Source organism: Sarcophilus harrisii, chromosome 4 (genome assembly GCF_902635505.1).
Source record: "Sarcophilus harrisii chromosome 4, mSarHar1.11, whole genome shotgun sequence".
Classification (NCBI taxonomy): domain Eukaryota; kingdom Metazoa; phylum Chordata; class Mammalia; order Dasyuromorphia; family Dasyuridae; genus Sarcophilus; species Sarcophilus harrisii.
The window spans coordinates 379,127,733-379,143,053 of NC_045429.1; the positions used below are offsets into that span (position 1 = coordinate 379,127,733).

Consider the following 15,321-nt stretch of genomic DNA (forward strand, 5'->3'; position numbering starts at 1 on the left):
TGGCAAATATATTACAGTGGTTTATTATTTTCTTCTCTAGATCATTTTAAAAATGAGGAAATTGAGGCAAACAGGATCGGATCACGTAGCTATTAAGTTTTTGAGACCATATTTGAATTCAGGAAGATGAGTTTTTCCTGAATCCAGGTCTGGCACTCTATCCACTAGATCACCTAGTTGACATAACAACAAACTAAACCTATTTCCTAGAATGTGGGAAGAATAAAATGGAATTAAAATTAATTTTTACTAAATTAATTTTATTATTATTAGATTAATATTATTATTTAATTAATTAAAATGAAAATGAAAATTTTAATTGCTTTGGGAATTTTAAAGCTCTCTCTCTCTACATATATATATACATACACACACATACACACACACATATATATATATATATATATATATATATATTTAGTATTATCAAATACTCAAATAAATCCAACAAGTCATCAGTTTGGATGTTTACTCTAATAATACTGTTTAAAGACCACCCATGCCTATCTGTACCATATAACTCTGATCTATGTCTTTTCTTGCAATCTTTTAAAATAAGTCCTGGGAAAAAGTCTAGAGTAGTGCAACCAGATGGAGAAGGGTTTGTGGATCATACTTTAGGATGATCAGATAAAGAAACTAGAAATAGTGAGCTTGAAGAAGAAAAGTAGGGGGTGTGGGTGGGTATAGGGAATGAAGGTGATAGCTTATCTTCAAGTACTTGAAAGTCTGTTAAGTGGAAGAGGAATCTGTAGGTTATTTGACCCCATAAGGCAGAAATAATAGCACTAAATGGATGTTTGAATAGAAGAACATTTAGTCTTGACCTAAAGAGAAGAATTCTAACACTGAGAGCTATCTAAATAAGGAATGCACTGCCTCAAGGGATAGTGGATTTCTCCTTGCTGTAAGACTTCAAGAAAAGACTAGATGACTAATTTTGAAATGTATTGTAGTGGAAATTTTTTTCAACTCTGATTTAGACTAGTTGATTGTAATGGGCTGAGGCTTGAGTTGATGCACTGAGGTCCCAAGCACGTGAGGCTAAATAGTAATTGGACTATATTCTATTAATATACATGCTTGGATAAAGAATGGCCCCCGCCCATTCTCTGTGCAAGTCCTGATGTGTTGTATAGGAAATGACGACTTCGGTGGGTGGAAGCAGAGGGAGAGGAAAAGAGGCTGGGAGAGATTGGGCCTGGATTCTACTCTGGTAGCTGCTGGTTGTGTGGCTTCTGGTCTAGCTAGCTTCTTGACTCAGCTGCACACATTGCTATCACCTATTCTCTTCCACCTCCGATCTTTCTTCACTGAGAATAAAGATTGACGATTTCCCCCTAACCTGAATTCCTGACTCCGGCTGATTTTAAAATAGGCAGTCTTCACAGTTGATCAATAAGGTTTTTTTTTTTTTGTTGTTTTTGTTTTTTTTTTATCTCTGAAATTGTATTATTCTGATTCTAAATTACTACTTCTTGGTGATGTCACAAAGGAAAATTCTATTTAGGTATGGTTTGAACTAAACCTATAACCAAGGTTCCTAGCAACTTTGAAAATTCTAGTGCTTTCCCTCTATTAACAATTTCCTATTTGTCCTGTACACAGTTTGCTTCTATATTGATCATCTGATGATAGCTATGTGTAGAGTCACCTTTCGGGTTATTGAAAAAGAATGTTTGATCTAGAGCTGATGTCAGCATCATAGAAGAGAAAGTCAAGTGGGTTACAAGGTTAATAAAGGTGATTGAATTCCCAGGTGAATTATTTAAAGTCCTAAAAGATGGTGCTGTAAAATGTTGCATTCAATATGCCAGCAAATTTGGAAATCTCAACAGTGACCACTAGATTAGAAAATATCAGTTTACATTCAAAAGAGGAATGTTCAGATTATTTTAAAAAATGTGCTCCTTTTACATACAAGCAAAGTTATGCTTAAAATTCTGCAAGCTAATGGATAGATTATTGGTCCTAGAATCAGGAGGGACATAAGTTTAAATCCAATCATATCTCCTTACTAGCTGAATTCCTGGGCTAGTCATTTACCTCCAACTGCCCCCAGTAAAATAAAATAAGGATTTTTACAAGTTAGGTTTCAGCAAAGTGTGAACAGAGAATACTGGAAAAGCAGACTGGATTTCAAAGAAGAAGAGGAGCTAGAGCTCAAATTGCCAATATTCACTGGATATGGAGGAAGCAAGGGAGTTCTGGAAAAACATCTACTTCTGCTTCATTGACTACATTATGGGGTGGAGTCAAGATGGCAGAAAGTAGACAGGTCTTTGTCTGAGTTCTTCCTGGCTTCCCTCAAATCAATACCAGATCAAGCTTCTGAATGGCTTTTGCAATGACAGAACTTACAAATATTTGGGGGTGTAATAAATTTTTTGCAGAAAATATTTTGGAAAATTTTCAGGGAATTCCTCAATTGTAGGAATGGTAGAAGTGGGGGGGTTACAGCCCAGCACAGGCACAGTACAGTGCAGGGAGACCCAGGGTAGAAAGACTTCCATGTGCAGGGAGAATCTAGTGAGAAGCTCATAGTCAAAATACAGCAGTGTTTGCTTGCTATTCTGTCCTGGATCAGAGGCCAGTGGATCAGCAGATTAGCTGTGAGATTTCCAACACTATTACAGAAGGCAAATAGTGAGCTCCTGAACCCCTCACAAAACTTGGGACTTGGCCATGCCATCCACCATGGGAAGGAAGTCTGCAATCCTGACCCCAGGGCAGCATGAAGCAACTGTTGCCTGTAGGGGAAGCTTGGGACAATCTCCCCTTTGCCCGAAGAGCAGATTTCAACCTTTAAAAATGAGCAAAAAAGCAAAAAGTGCTCTGACTATAGATAGGTTTTATGGAGATAAGGAAGAATAGACTTTAAACTCTAAGGACATTAAAGGCAAAACATCTCCAGATGAAGCCTCAAAGTGTGATATAAGTTGATCTCCATCTCACAAGGTTTTCTTAGAAGAATTCAAAAAGGATTTTAATACAGAGTTAGAAGAAAAATGGGGAAAGGAAATGAAAGCTCTAGAAAAGGAAACACATAAATTGTCTGAAGAAAATCATTCCTTAAAAATTGTTTCAATGAAATGGAAAAAGAAAAACAGCTCCTTGAAAAACAGAAATTGTGAAATACTGATTTGGACAACAAGGAAATCAAATCAGTCAATACTTAAATTAATTCAGGCTATTCATTAGAAGATCAAATGCTGAAGCTGGGACTTAAATAATTTGGCCTCAGAAAGATGGGATTCATCAGAAAAGATCCTAATACTCAGAAATTTTGAGGATAAAAAGAAATTGGGATGGCAAAGAATGAGATAGAAACAATAAATATGAACTTGGACAGATTTGAAGAGATAGTGGAGGAGAGAAGGGCCTGGTGTGCTACAATACATGAGATCATGAAGAAATCATGACTGAATGACTGAATGACAACAATACTTTATTTTGTATTTATTTATTTGCATGTTATCTCCCCTTTTAGATTGTAGGTAGAGAGTCTCTTGCTTCTTTTTGTATCCACAGAATTTAGCATAATGTCTTAATACTGTGCATCATTCCTTTACCCTGTGTACTTAACTCTTTTCTTATGAAAGTAATAGATGTTTCATAGATGTTGATTGATTGATCAGTTCTGAGAGGGCTGGATTTAGAGAGGAAATCCCTTTGCTTAAGAAGAGGAGAAGAATGGTTAGTTCAGAGAGTCTTCAAAGCAGGAGGAAGCACAGAAGGTATTTCATTATGCTCAAGAGATACAGATGAATATTTGGTCAAGTGTTCAAAAGGACCCTGAGGTCATGGTCTGTTATGGGCCCAAGTAAATATGTTATAGGCCTGTGAAGCTTCTCATTTAAGCAAACAACACTTTTATCTCCTGATTCCTTGCCTTTTTAATTGTTGAACCCCATGCTTGGAATGCTTTCTTCATCTATCCTTTCACCATCTGGCTTCCTTCAAGATTCTATTTAAATTCCAGCTTCTATAAGAGGCCTGTTCTGTTCCCTTCATTCTTCCTTCACTCCCCATGCCTCACTCACAAGCTAGAATCTTCCCTCTGATATTGCCAATCTTGCATTCACACTGAATATATATATATATATATATATATATATATACTATGTCCTTATTTGTTTGCATATTGTTTCCCCACCATATGAGTTCCTTGAAAATAGTTTTTGTCTTCACTGTATCCCTAGTGCTTGGCACAGAATAAACACTTAACAAATGCTTGGTGACTGTGGAATTTGTGATCTACAGGACATCCAATTTGAAATGGTTAGGTCACTGATGATAAAGGACTGGAACTCAGCAGAGAAAAAAGGAATGAAAATATAAACATAACATAAACATATACTATACATATAAACTATACATAAAAAATATGTATAGAAATAACATATAAAAAATTTTCCTCAATGTTAATATTCCCCCCATCTTATAACCCTTCCCTTATGGCCTACAAACATGCTTATATCTCTATTATTTAAGGAAAAAACTTCATTTAATCCTGTCATTACATCCAGCTGTAGTCATCCATCTCTTCTTTTCATTGCTCAAGTCCTATATTTATTGCTTTTACTTCCTCACCACTTTTTCACTTCTTGTTCCCTTAAATCTAAGCTCATTATTCTACTGAGTACTCTACTGCTCTCTTAAAGGTTCCTGGTAATCCCAACTAAATCAGGTGAATTTTCTCAGATTTCAGCTTCTTTAATGTTTCTGCAAGTCTTAATATTGTGCATCATTCCTTTACCCTGTATACTTAACTCTTTTCTTATGAAACAATGATGACACTCTCTCCTGATGACACTCTCCTAATTCTATATTGATACTCTTTTTATCAGTCATTTTCTGGTTCATCATCGGCCCATATTCCTTCCCTCCAAAACCCTATCACTTGAAGATCTCATCTGCCTCTAAGAGTTCAATCATCAACTTTACATAAATCTATACACAATCCCTTTATTCTCCCTTGAATCCCAATTCTACATCTCCAGTTAACTTCTAGATACTCAACATGTGTCATTATTTCCTTTGGTAAGTCTACCCCTCCTCCAAATTTCCATTTATTTTGAAAGCAACATCCTTTCCATTATTCAGGTTTGAAACCATTCTCTCCACTGGACTTGGGGTAACTGAGCTATACTGAAGAGACATTGCATTGTAGGTACTAAACTGGACTTGGAATCAAGAATAGTTACAGGGTTGTTATGAAAGTGAAAAGTACTTCCACAAAGAGCTATCTAAATCAGAGGTATTATCATGATTTCACTGGATATACACTGTAAACTCCTTGAGGACAGGGATTGATTCTCTTTTCATTTTCTCCTTGCTTAGCAGAGTGCTTGGTGCATGACAGGTACTTAAGAAATGTTTGATTGGATGCTTTCTCTTTTCATATGCAACTTTTTAAAATTTTTGACTAGTAACTGAATACTGAACTATTCATTTTTTTAAGTACTAGGGAGGAAATCACTATGTGATAGTGATTTTACTTTGAGACATTTTTATTAGTCATTTCATTATACTGTTTTATGTAAATTAACAGTTTTTAAAGAGTCACTGAGTAACTAGATTGAAGATTTGCATTTGAGAAGAGATACCATTAGAAAAAATATTAGAGGAAGTTATCTCTTGGTTCATTTATCTCAACTGGCAGGAATCATGAGAGTTCCAGAGTTTTAGTAATTAAATACTTGTATCACCAATTTGGAATTATTTTGAATATTTATTTTCCTTTCCCCTTCATGACTTGGCAAAGATGAAGGGATATTGTATGAGAATGAGGTAATTTTTTTTTTTTATTCTATTCAAGATAGGGCTTGAGGGAACAGATTTAGAGAAAATTGAGTAGAAGAATTAGGACTTCAGGAAGTCACTTCTGAAAGCAAATGTTTTCAGACAATGGGAACAAATTTGTTATAAGAAAGAACCTGATGTTTTCCTCTATAGATTTTCTTTTATTTTTTCAAAATTTATTTAGTTATATATGCATTTACAATGTCCCTTTTCACTACCTATCCTCCCACAGTGAACAAAAACCAACTCAAAACAATGGAGAAACAAAAACCTCAGAGTTTTTTGCTCTAGAGATTTTAAAGAAACATAATTTTTTGTCATTGTAGTTATTATGCCCAGAGACAAAGAAATACACTAGAAAACTCTTCAAAAATTCTATCTTCCCCAATGAGTCTGTAAAGGAAAGCTAATGAAGGATTTTAAAGATCTATTGCTTTTCTTCAGATAAGGCAACTTGACAATAAGGTCAAGCTTCAATTAATTTAATTATCACTTACTATGTTCTATTTTCCTAGAAATCCTGTCTTCTTTTTGAACTGCACAGAGCAGGTTGTCATGGTTCTCCATAGTTAACAGTCACATGGCAGATAGTATTTCCTCTTCTGACAGTTAAAATAATGTCTGATTGCATTTCTGTATACCATGTTCAATGATTTATCTAACAGCTGTGGTAGAACTTCTGTTTCTGAAGGCAAATTGAAAATCACTGAGAAAATACAGAGTGAATTGAAAATTTTATCCACTTTCATTTCATTAGCAAACTCAAAAGGAATAATGGTTGGCAATGTTCCCAAGCATCAATTGTACCCATTCTGGCCAGTTATTCTTCCTTTTATGTACGAAAAGGAGGAAGTAGGTGATTTATAAGGAATAGCAAATGGATGGTTGGATTTTGCTATTCATTTTAAGATTTTCACTTTTTTTTTTTAAAGAAAGGTAAAACACCTGATTAGAAGGTGTAATGTGCCTTACAAGAGGATACTTTGTCCCAAAATCAATGACCAAGATTAACAAGATTATAGTAAACCTGATCAGGAAAGGTATCCTGTAAGACATGACTTGAATTGAGGATTGAAGGAAAGCAGAGATTTCAAGAAGAATACACATTTAGCAAAAGGCGTCCACTCCTATTTCACTGATATTAAAGGTCTTAGTCTTAAACTCCTTCGATTTTCCTACTCTTCACATTTTATTTGTCCTTTTACTACTCCTTTGAGAATATAAATACCAGTGAGACTATATCCAATTCCTATGCACCATGAACACACAAAATTATTAGCACCATCACAAGATTATAGATGTAAAGGTGGAAGGGACCCTAAGAATCAACTAGCTCAAACTTCTCATTTTTACTTGATATTCAGTGACTTTTCCAGAGTCCTACATTAAGGGTGTGGCAGATCTGGTTCTCTGACTCCAAATCCGGCTCTTAATCTAATTCACGGCTCTGCTTCTCACACAGGATAAAAACCAATAGGAACATTTCTTCAGAGCTGGTTATTATCTCCATGATATGCAGACTCCCCCTCTCTCCCCAATTTGCCAAGTGCTTCTCCAGGGCAATGTTTATCAATGTCACAGAATTTTATATTTACAAAGTACATCTTCCTACAAAACTACTGTGACAGTGAATGATTTCAGTTGTATTACCTCTCTTTTTACAAAGGAAAGCAAAACTCAGGTGAGACGATTTTGTATATGGTCATTGCAGTAAATATCTGATTGTCTTAGACATACATGCAGATCTAGTGAAGATGTCTCTGTATATTATCTTAAAAACCTACTCTGTATCTCCTCAAAGGGTACCTTCAGATGTTCTTCCAAGAATTCAATCTGGAGAATATAGAGAATTCCATCTCTGCCTGAGCTCCCTACTATTGGGATGGCACATGTGCATAGTATATAAATATGCCAGTGCTCTTTAAAGAAAATTTGATTTCCTGCATCTTTCTCATCTATAATGAGAGGGAGATTTATATCACTCAGAGGACATAAAATGAAGTGTCTTAGTACTGGCATTAACCCTTCCCTTGTTCCATGTGAAATAAAATTATGCCCCCTCACTTTACCAAATGGAAAAATGGAGGGTCAGAGATATTTGCCAAATTCTCATAGCTAGTTACTACTAAAGTTGGAGTGCATTCCTAACCCCTAGTCCACAGCTGTTTGTAATCCACCATATTATTATAAAATCAAAATGATTTTTTGCAGAACAACGGGGTTCTTTGACATGCTATCAAGAATTTACCCCATCTGTTTATTTGCACACCCAACACCAGAATACTCTTGGATAGCAGTCCAGTTCTTGGGTATCTCTGGTTCTCAGGGGATTTGCTGTCACTCATCCTTTGGCTATGCCAGATTGTAGGAGATGTTTCTTTTATTAGTTTAGGGGTCAGTGTAGGTTGTCTAATCATATCATATTTTAGGACTCATCCTACTTTGGGGTACATTCCTTTTTGCTCCGTATTTCACGGTGTCATTAGGGGGACATTAGAGAAGAGAGAAGGATTATTGAGGCACATCTTGAAAGACATTAATAGATGAAATGAAAGGGCATTCAAAGAGAAGGATCCTCTGGAATATAGGTTTATGGCCCATTCCTCATGTCTATCTTTAAAAGGAAACAGCATAGTTAGATAGAAAGAACCTTTAACATTGAAGTCAGATGATGTAGGAGCCAAATCACCTCTCTGATGACTAGTGGGCATTATTTTGTAATCTTAGGCAATCTACTTGCCTCTGTGGGCCTCTGTTTCCTCATCTGTAAAATGAAAGAGATATATTAGAAGGCTTCTTGAGGTCCTTTCCAGGTCTAGACTTGTGGTATCATAGAAAAAGGGAAGAACATTAACAAGGCACAGCTGTGAAAATAAGCATGGTATATGATGGGAACAATAATACTGAGCTGACAAGAATAGACAGGCCATGTTGAGCAATAATGAGAAATAAAGTGGGATAGTTAGGGTCAAAGCAGACTGCAGAGAACTAGGTCTGTTAAGCAGAAGAAGCTTAAATTTGAATCAGTGGGCAGTAGAATTACTGAGCAGAAGGGAAGAACAAAATGAAGTGAATGAATTTTTAATGGACCAAGTTTTTGCAATTTTGCATTTCCCTTTAGTAACCATCAACCAGGAACAATGAAATTAGATATTAAAAATGAATATTGATTGAGGATTTCCACACTGGGTTTAGCAAAAGCCCATGGGTGGGACAAGTATGTTTTAGATAGTAGGGAGGGCAAAGTCAATAGAATGGATATTAGGGTCAAAAGTGGGCAAAAAGACCAATGAAGTGTCAGGATCATGCTAATAGATTGGATGAATCTGGAGGATTTTAGTAGTTAATAGATCCCATAGTACAGGGATAAATTTAGATTGTGGAGAACCATAAATCTTAAGTTATAGGACAGTCAAAGTTTTATGCCCTATCAAAATTAAAGATCCTTCAGGTATTCACATGATTTTTTAAAACTAAATTAAAACCAGATTTATCCAATTTATTAACATGAATTTATTGAGCTTAGACTATGGGTCTGACACTCTCTATTCTAGTATACAAAAAAAGTTTATGAAATTAGCCCTGTCCCAGAAGAGCCGCTTAGCTGGAGAGTCATGCATATGAAAAAATGAGAGAGGTATCATTTAGATATACATATATTACATATGTATATGTGTATAGAAAGAGAAAAAGAAAGAAAACAAGCATTTGTTAAGTGCTTACAAAGTGCCAGATATTGTATTAAACACTATAAATATTTTCATTTTATCTTCACTACAATACTAGGAAATAAATTATTAATATCCCCATTTTATTGTTGAAGAAACTGAGGCAAGCAGGGATTAATTGACCTATCTAGTAAATGTCTTGAGTTGTATTTGAACTCAGGGCTTCTTTCAGGCACACTGCTCTAGTCAGTATGCTATCTACCTGCCATATATGTGTGTGTATAAAATCAAATAAATGAATTCTGTCCACCAGGATGGATTATAATCCATCTATAAATGAATAGATAAATCTTACTGTTTGAGGCTAAGAGGTCAAGTGATTTGCCCTATGACCATGGGCATTAACTTTTCTTTAAGGATCACCTTCATTAATATCATCTTTGTGAATACTTCTTCTTGACTAAAAAATGATTCCTTCTTCCCAGATTTCTTTTAATACTTTCTTTGGACCTCCTCTTTGTCTATATCTCATTTCTCTTGTTATCAGTTATTTCTGTACGATAAACAAAGATTTAGAAATGAAAATTTCCTTACAGAAATATTATTAAATCATAGTTATTGACTTTCTTCTGCTGATTATCTCTAATTTATCCTGCATATTCTTGTTTACACATAGTTGTTTATTCATTTTCTTTTCCTTTAGACTGGGGACTCCTTGAAGGCAGAGAATGGGTTATCTTTTTTTTTTCTTTCTTTTTTTTTCTTTTGTATTCCTAGTGCTTAATATAGAATCCAACACATATTAATGATTGTTGATAGATTGGCATCACATTACTACAGTGTGATAAGCTATAGTAAATGAAGTACAAATTCCTCAGTCATTTAAAAGTTTCACAGCCTCATTTCAGCTTATATTTCCAGGCTTTTTAATAGCTATTCCTTCCACATCTCAACTTCTTCCATCATGATTTCAATATATGGCTCAGCTTAAAAAATTACATGGGAATTAGGGGGAGAGTGCCATTTGCAAAAGTTGCAGGTGACCTGGGAAGGCTAGCAGAAGACAGAGAAATAGTTTAGAAATTCAGAAATGCATAAAATCTATATATACTATCAGCTCAAATTTTACAAGGAGTTGTAAATACCTCATAAAAGAAAAAGAAAAAAATCTAGACTTCTCTGATATGAAAAGAGGCCAAAAATTTTTATGTGGATATTTCAGATTGCTGGGGTGAAACCCTCATGATCCTTGTGATGTGCAAGGGATAACTGTACATCACTCCCCTTGATATACTCTATCATCCAAGCCAACAAGTCTACTAGATGTTCTCTCACATGCCATTCCATCTCCTCTGACTCTATGACATGATGGACTCCCATATCAAGGAGTCCTATGCGTCTTTCTTAGAATCACTTACTTCCTTCAAAGTTCAGCTCAAACACCATTCCCTACCTAAGATTTTTCCTGATCCTACAGTTACCAGTGCCTCCCCCACCAAAATTTATCATGTGTTTGCTTTATGTTGTTCCTTGGATAATGTGAGTTTCTTGAGGGTAAGAACTGATTCAATTCTGTCTTCCTTATTTCACTTTTCTCTTCCTCACTATCCTCATCTGCAAAATCAAGGAATTTGGAGTAAAGGACCTCGAAAGAGTATGATCCTCAATGCCTAGAAGGGTGTTTCAGTCATGGATGACTCTTTATAACAATTTTTGGGATTTTCTTGGCAAAGATACTAGAGTGGTTTGCCATTTCCATTTCCAGCTTATTTTATGGATAAGGGAACTGAAGAATATAGGGTTGAGTGACTGTGCCCAAGGTCACATTGCTGGAAAGTGTCTGAAGCCAGATTTGAACTTAGGAGGATGAATCTTTCTGACATCAGGCCCCAGCACTTTATCCAATGTACCACCTACCTGCCCAGCAAGTTTTTAATAAATATTATATTGATTGATCCAAACCCCTCAGTTTACAAATGCTTAAAAACTTGATGCTTATAAAAGTAATGGGATTTAAATCCTGGTCTCCTGGTTTAAAATCCATCCATCCATCACACCATGTGTGTGTTTCCTTCTTTCCTTTTTCCTTCTTCCTTCTTCATTACAATGTAATACAGCCCCTTCAGAGATTGGTGTGTGTTACATCTCTTTTTATTTTCTTAGATGCAAGCACATTGTCTTCTCTCTCTCTCTCTCTCTCTCTCTCTCTCTCTCTCTCTCTTTCTCTCTTTCTCTCTCTCTCTGGTTTAGGAAAAGCTTATTAAATTTAATTGACATAAAAATCCAGTTCCTGTAGCTGTTTATCATATTGTGATGTATCATAGCTTTAATCATATCTGTTGTTCCCTTCCTATGATGATAAATAGTAACATAAATAAGATCTGAGTTGGAGTTTGGCATATTTATGGATTATCATTTTACCTGTTTTTGCTGCCAGATTTATAATAACTTATTTCAGACTCTGAAAATAGTCTCATATATTCCCTTATGTAATGAACTTAAGTAATTGGCTATGCTGAATTATATGCATTTCCTTCCCCAGGTTTTTAGAGTGTGGGATATACAAACTCTTTCACTGTTACAAGTTTTCCACGACAGTCAAGGAGGACCAGGGGACATGCAGATCTATGCAATGATATTTGATCAAAACCACGGTGTGCTTGTCACAGGTCAGTGTGTTCAGTTAGCTATTGATGAGATCAGTCCTTTTCGTTTCTCTAAAATCTCTTTTACGTGAGCATTTTATTTATTAGATAAGGAGGAATACTGGAGAAAGTTTAATACATTTGTTAACTTTAACTTGCTACAAGTAGATATTTGTATCTACTTCCCTCCTGTTTTTCTACAAGTAAGGTATGGTCTAGTAGGTTGATGGGAATAGTTGGCTTGTGGGTAGAATTATTTTTCTTTCAAAATGCCCCTCGGATATTCATGTTGCATCTTGATCTGGGTTGCAACAGAGAAGGAATGGCATAGATGCTGTTGGCACATAAAAGCAGCATTCATGCTATCCATACAGCCAGTTCTACTTCCTTCTTTCTGAAGAGAGTTAATGAGGTTCCTCTTCTAACAGCTGCACAGGCAGTTGGAGCTAACAAGCATTTTGCTCAACAAGTCATTTCTGTACCTTCTTTGTGTGTACCCAGGACAGGCACTGGACCATTTTCTTTCCTTTGCACTTGAGGCCAAAACTATACCAAATGAAAATAGGACTTTGGCCTCAGTCTTTTAAGATTATTATTGAAGAAACTGGAGCCACATTCAAGAAAGAATAAGGTTTCCATCTAGAAAAGGCTGGGAACTGTTGGTGAAGGTGGGCTTTAATGTTTAAGAAAGAGTGGGGTTGGGAGTTCTTGCATCATGAAAACTAAACATTCAGTGTATTTCCCAAGTATTTTCCCCTCTGACCAGCAGTTGTGGGTTGCTGTTAGAGAAATCACTGAAAAATCATTGCTTTCTCAAGAATCACTTTCACTTTGCTATTGGCAGAGGATGTTTTTCTCACTTCTCTGTTCTCTGAATTTTGAATAAGATCTTTGCTGAGCGATAGTGATTAACCACACTCACATAATACTTGATATCAGTGATAAAAATAGATCATTTTTCACCCTTTTGGAAAAAAGTCAGCTCCAGCATAATTTGTTTAAATTTTAAATCAGCTCTTTACTATATCCCTTCCCTAAAAAGTAATATAATAACAACTGCATGCCATTTTACTTTTCATTGTGCTAACCTGCATCTGCAACCACCTAGATATGCATTTCAGGACCATTTATCATCATAGTAGCTAGGTTTTCAGGCAGGCAGAATATCTAGAGAGGAGGAATAAAAGAAAAGGTCGCAGTCTCTGCATACAATTCTGCTAGAATTTACATGATTTTTTTTGTGGGGGGGGGGGCTTGCTGAAACAGTTTTGAGCATAGTTTAGTTACCACATCAACAACGTTTTAAATTTTGCAAAGCACTATTTATACAAGTAGTAAGAAGCAAAGCTGGGATTTACCCAGATCCTCCTGCTCTAAATCCAATACCCTAGCTAAGTGATTTGTCTAAAGTCACATATTTAATTAGCTGCAGAAGTATCTTGAACACAGAAACAAAAAATGAGTTGTTTAGATGTGTATTCCCATTTCTACAGCTCATTGTATGACTTGAAGAGAAGCCAAAAACTTAAGCTCAGTTTCCAAATGAAGAATCTAACCTAATTCACTGTAATAACTTGGAAATGAATTTTATTTAGCATTGCCATAATGCTTTATAAAGTTCCACTGATTTAGAATCATGATTAGCTATAATTAATAAGGTTATGTTTTAAGAGGCTTTTTAAAAGAAAGTCTTTCATAAACACTAATCCTAGTCACCAAACAAAAGCTTCCATACAGAAGTTTGTCAGTCACCATTTATATTTTGCATTAACATAGAGAAAAGAAGGCAAAATATTAGGAAGGAAAAAACACACAAATAAGCTAACAGGTGTTAGAGGACCTGAACCCCCCCCCCCCCCCCCCCCCCCCCCCCCCCCCCCCCCCCCCCCCCCCCACCCCCACCAGCCTTGGACATCGCACAGGACGCAGCTCAGGTAATCTGAAGGTAGCCTTGTAAGGGTGAATAAGTTGACAATGGGAGGAAGGTGATCCCACCCTAAGGAGCAACGTGGCAGTTCCCGGACCCTAGAGGGGAGGATCTTGAAATCCTTATTAGGAAAGGAATGCACGCAACATATCTACGTGTAGCTTCCTGTAGAGAATCATGTATCTACTATAGGCTAGGATGTGATTATGTATGAAGTAATAACTAGAAACAAACACCAAGAAGATAAAAGCACCTGCAGTCTTTGCAATAAATGGAGTCTCACACCACCCTGGCTCTCACCCCTCATTGCCCACAATCTTCACCTTTTCAGGTGGGCAGGTAGTGCTGGTCACATAAGGCCTGTTCCACTTGGACGTTAGGGCCGTGACCCCTAACAAACAGGATTTAGTGACCAAGAAAAATTTAATAAAGTCAAAATTGACTGCTTTTTTATGTTTAAATCCTGTTCACCTCATTTATCAAAAAATTTCTTAAAGGTAACAGTTCAATTCAAGCCTCATTTTAAAAAAAGATTAAGAATGATAATTTCACTGATTGGTTATTTGTAGCTACAATCCCATGTGGTTTCCTATCACAATTTTCCTTCCTAGTTTTCTTCTTAATTCTCTGACTACTCACTCCCCATCAGTCACTAAATACCTTAAGAGTTCTCAAGGCTCTATTTTGGCTCTCTATACTAACTCCCTACACAAATTCCCAGGGCTGTAATTATTAGTTTTATAGATAAACTCTCAGATAACTGATGTCTCCCTGTAACTAAATTTCCAATTGCATTCTAGTCTCCTTTTACATGGTCCTCTGACATTCCAAACACAAATATATGAAATACTTAATATTTTCTGCCTAAAAGCTTCCCTGCCTTGTAACTTCCTGCCTCTTTTGATAGCCTCATCATCTCCCAGTCAAATCTCAAATACTCTCCATTTCTCCTCTGTATAATTATAATAGTATCCTAAGTCACCTTGCTGTCTCCAGTTTCTACTTTCTCCATTTATTTTCGATATTCATGCTGATGTAATCTTCCTAATTTATCAATTGTTTCACAGCATTACTATTGCCCATTGTTCACAAATAAAATATAAAGTCTGCATTCTGACATCCTTCTACAATCTATCTCTCCCTATCTGACCTGATTTATCTCATACTTCTCCCCTTTCCATTCTAGTTAGAATAAACTATATATCAACCATCATTCTTGTTCCTTTCTCTGCTATCTTTGTACTTTTTTTCTCACATCAACCTCCTTTAGGTGGAA

At 36.0% G+C, this 15,321-nt stretch overlaps 1 protein-coding gene across 8 annotated transcripts in view; it reads left to right on the forward strand.

The window, feature by feature from the left end:
* WDR64 (WD repeat domain 64) overlaps positions 1-15,321 on the forward strand; it is a 173,240-nt gene that overhangs the window by 73,030 nt on the left and 84,889 nt on the right. For all 8 annotated transcript variants that reach the window (XM_031966959.1, XM_031966963.1, XM_031966961.1 and 5 more), the window contains one exon: positions 12,016-12,142. In XM_031966959.1, the coding sequence (XP_031822819.1) occupies positions 12,016-12,142 (127 nt within the window). The remainder of the gene's footprint in view (positions 1-12,015; positions 12,143-15,321) is intronic.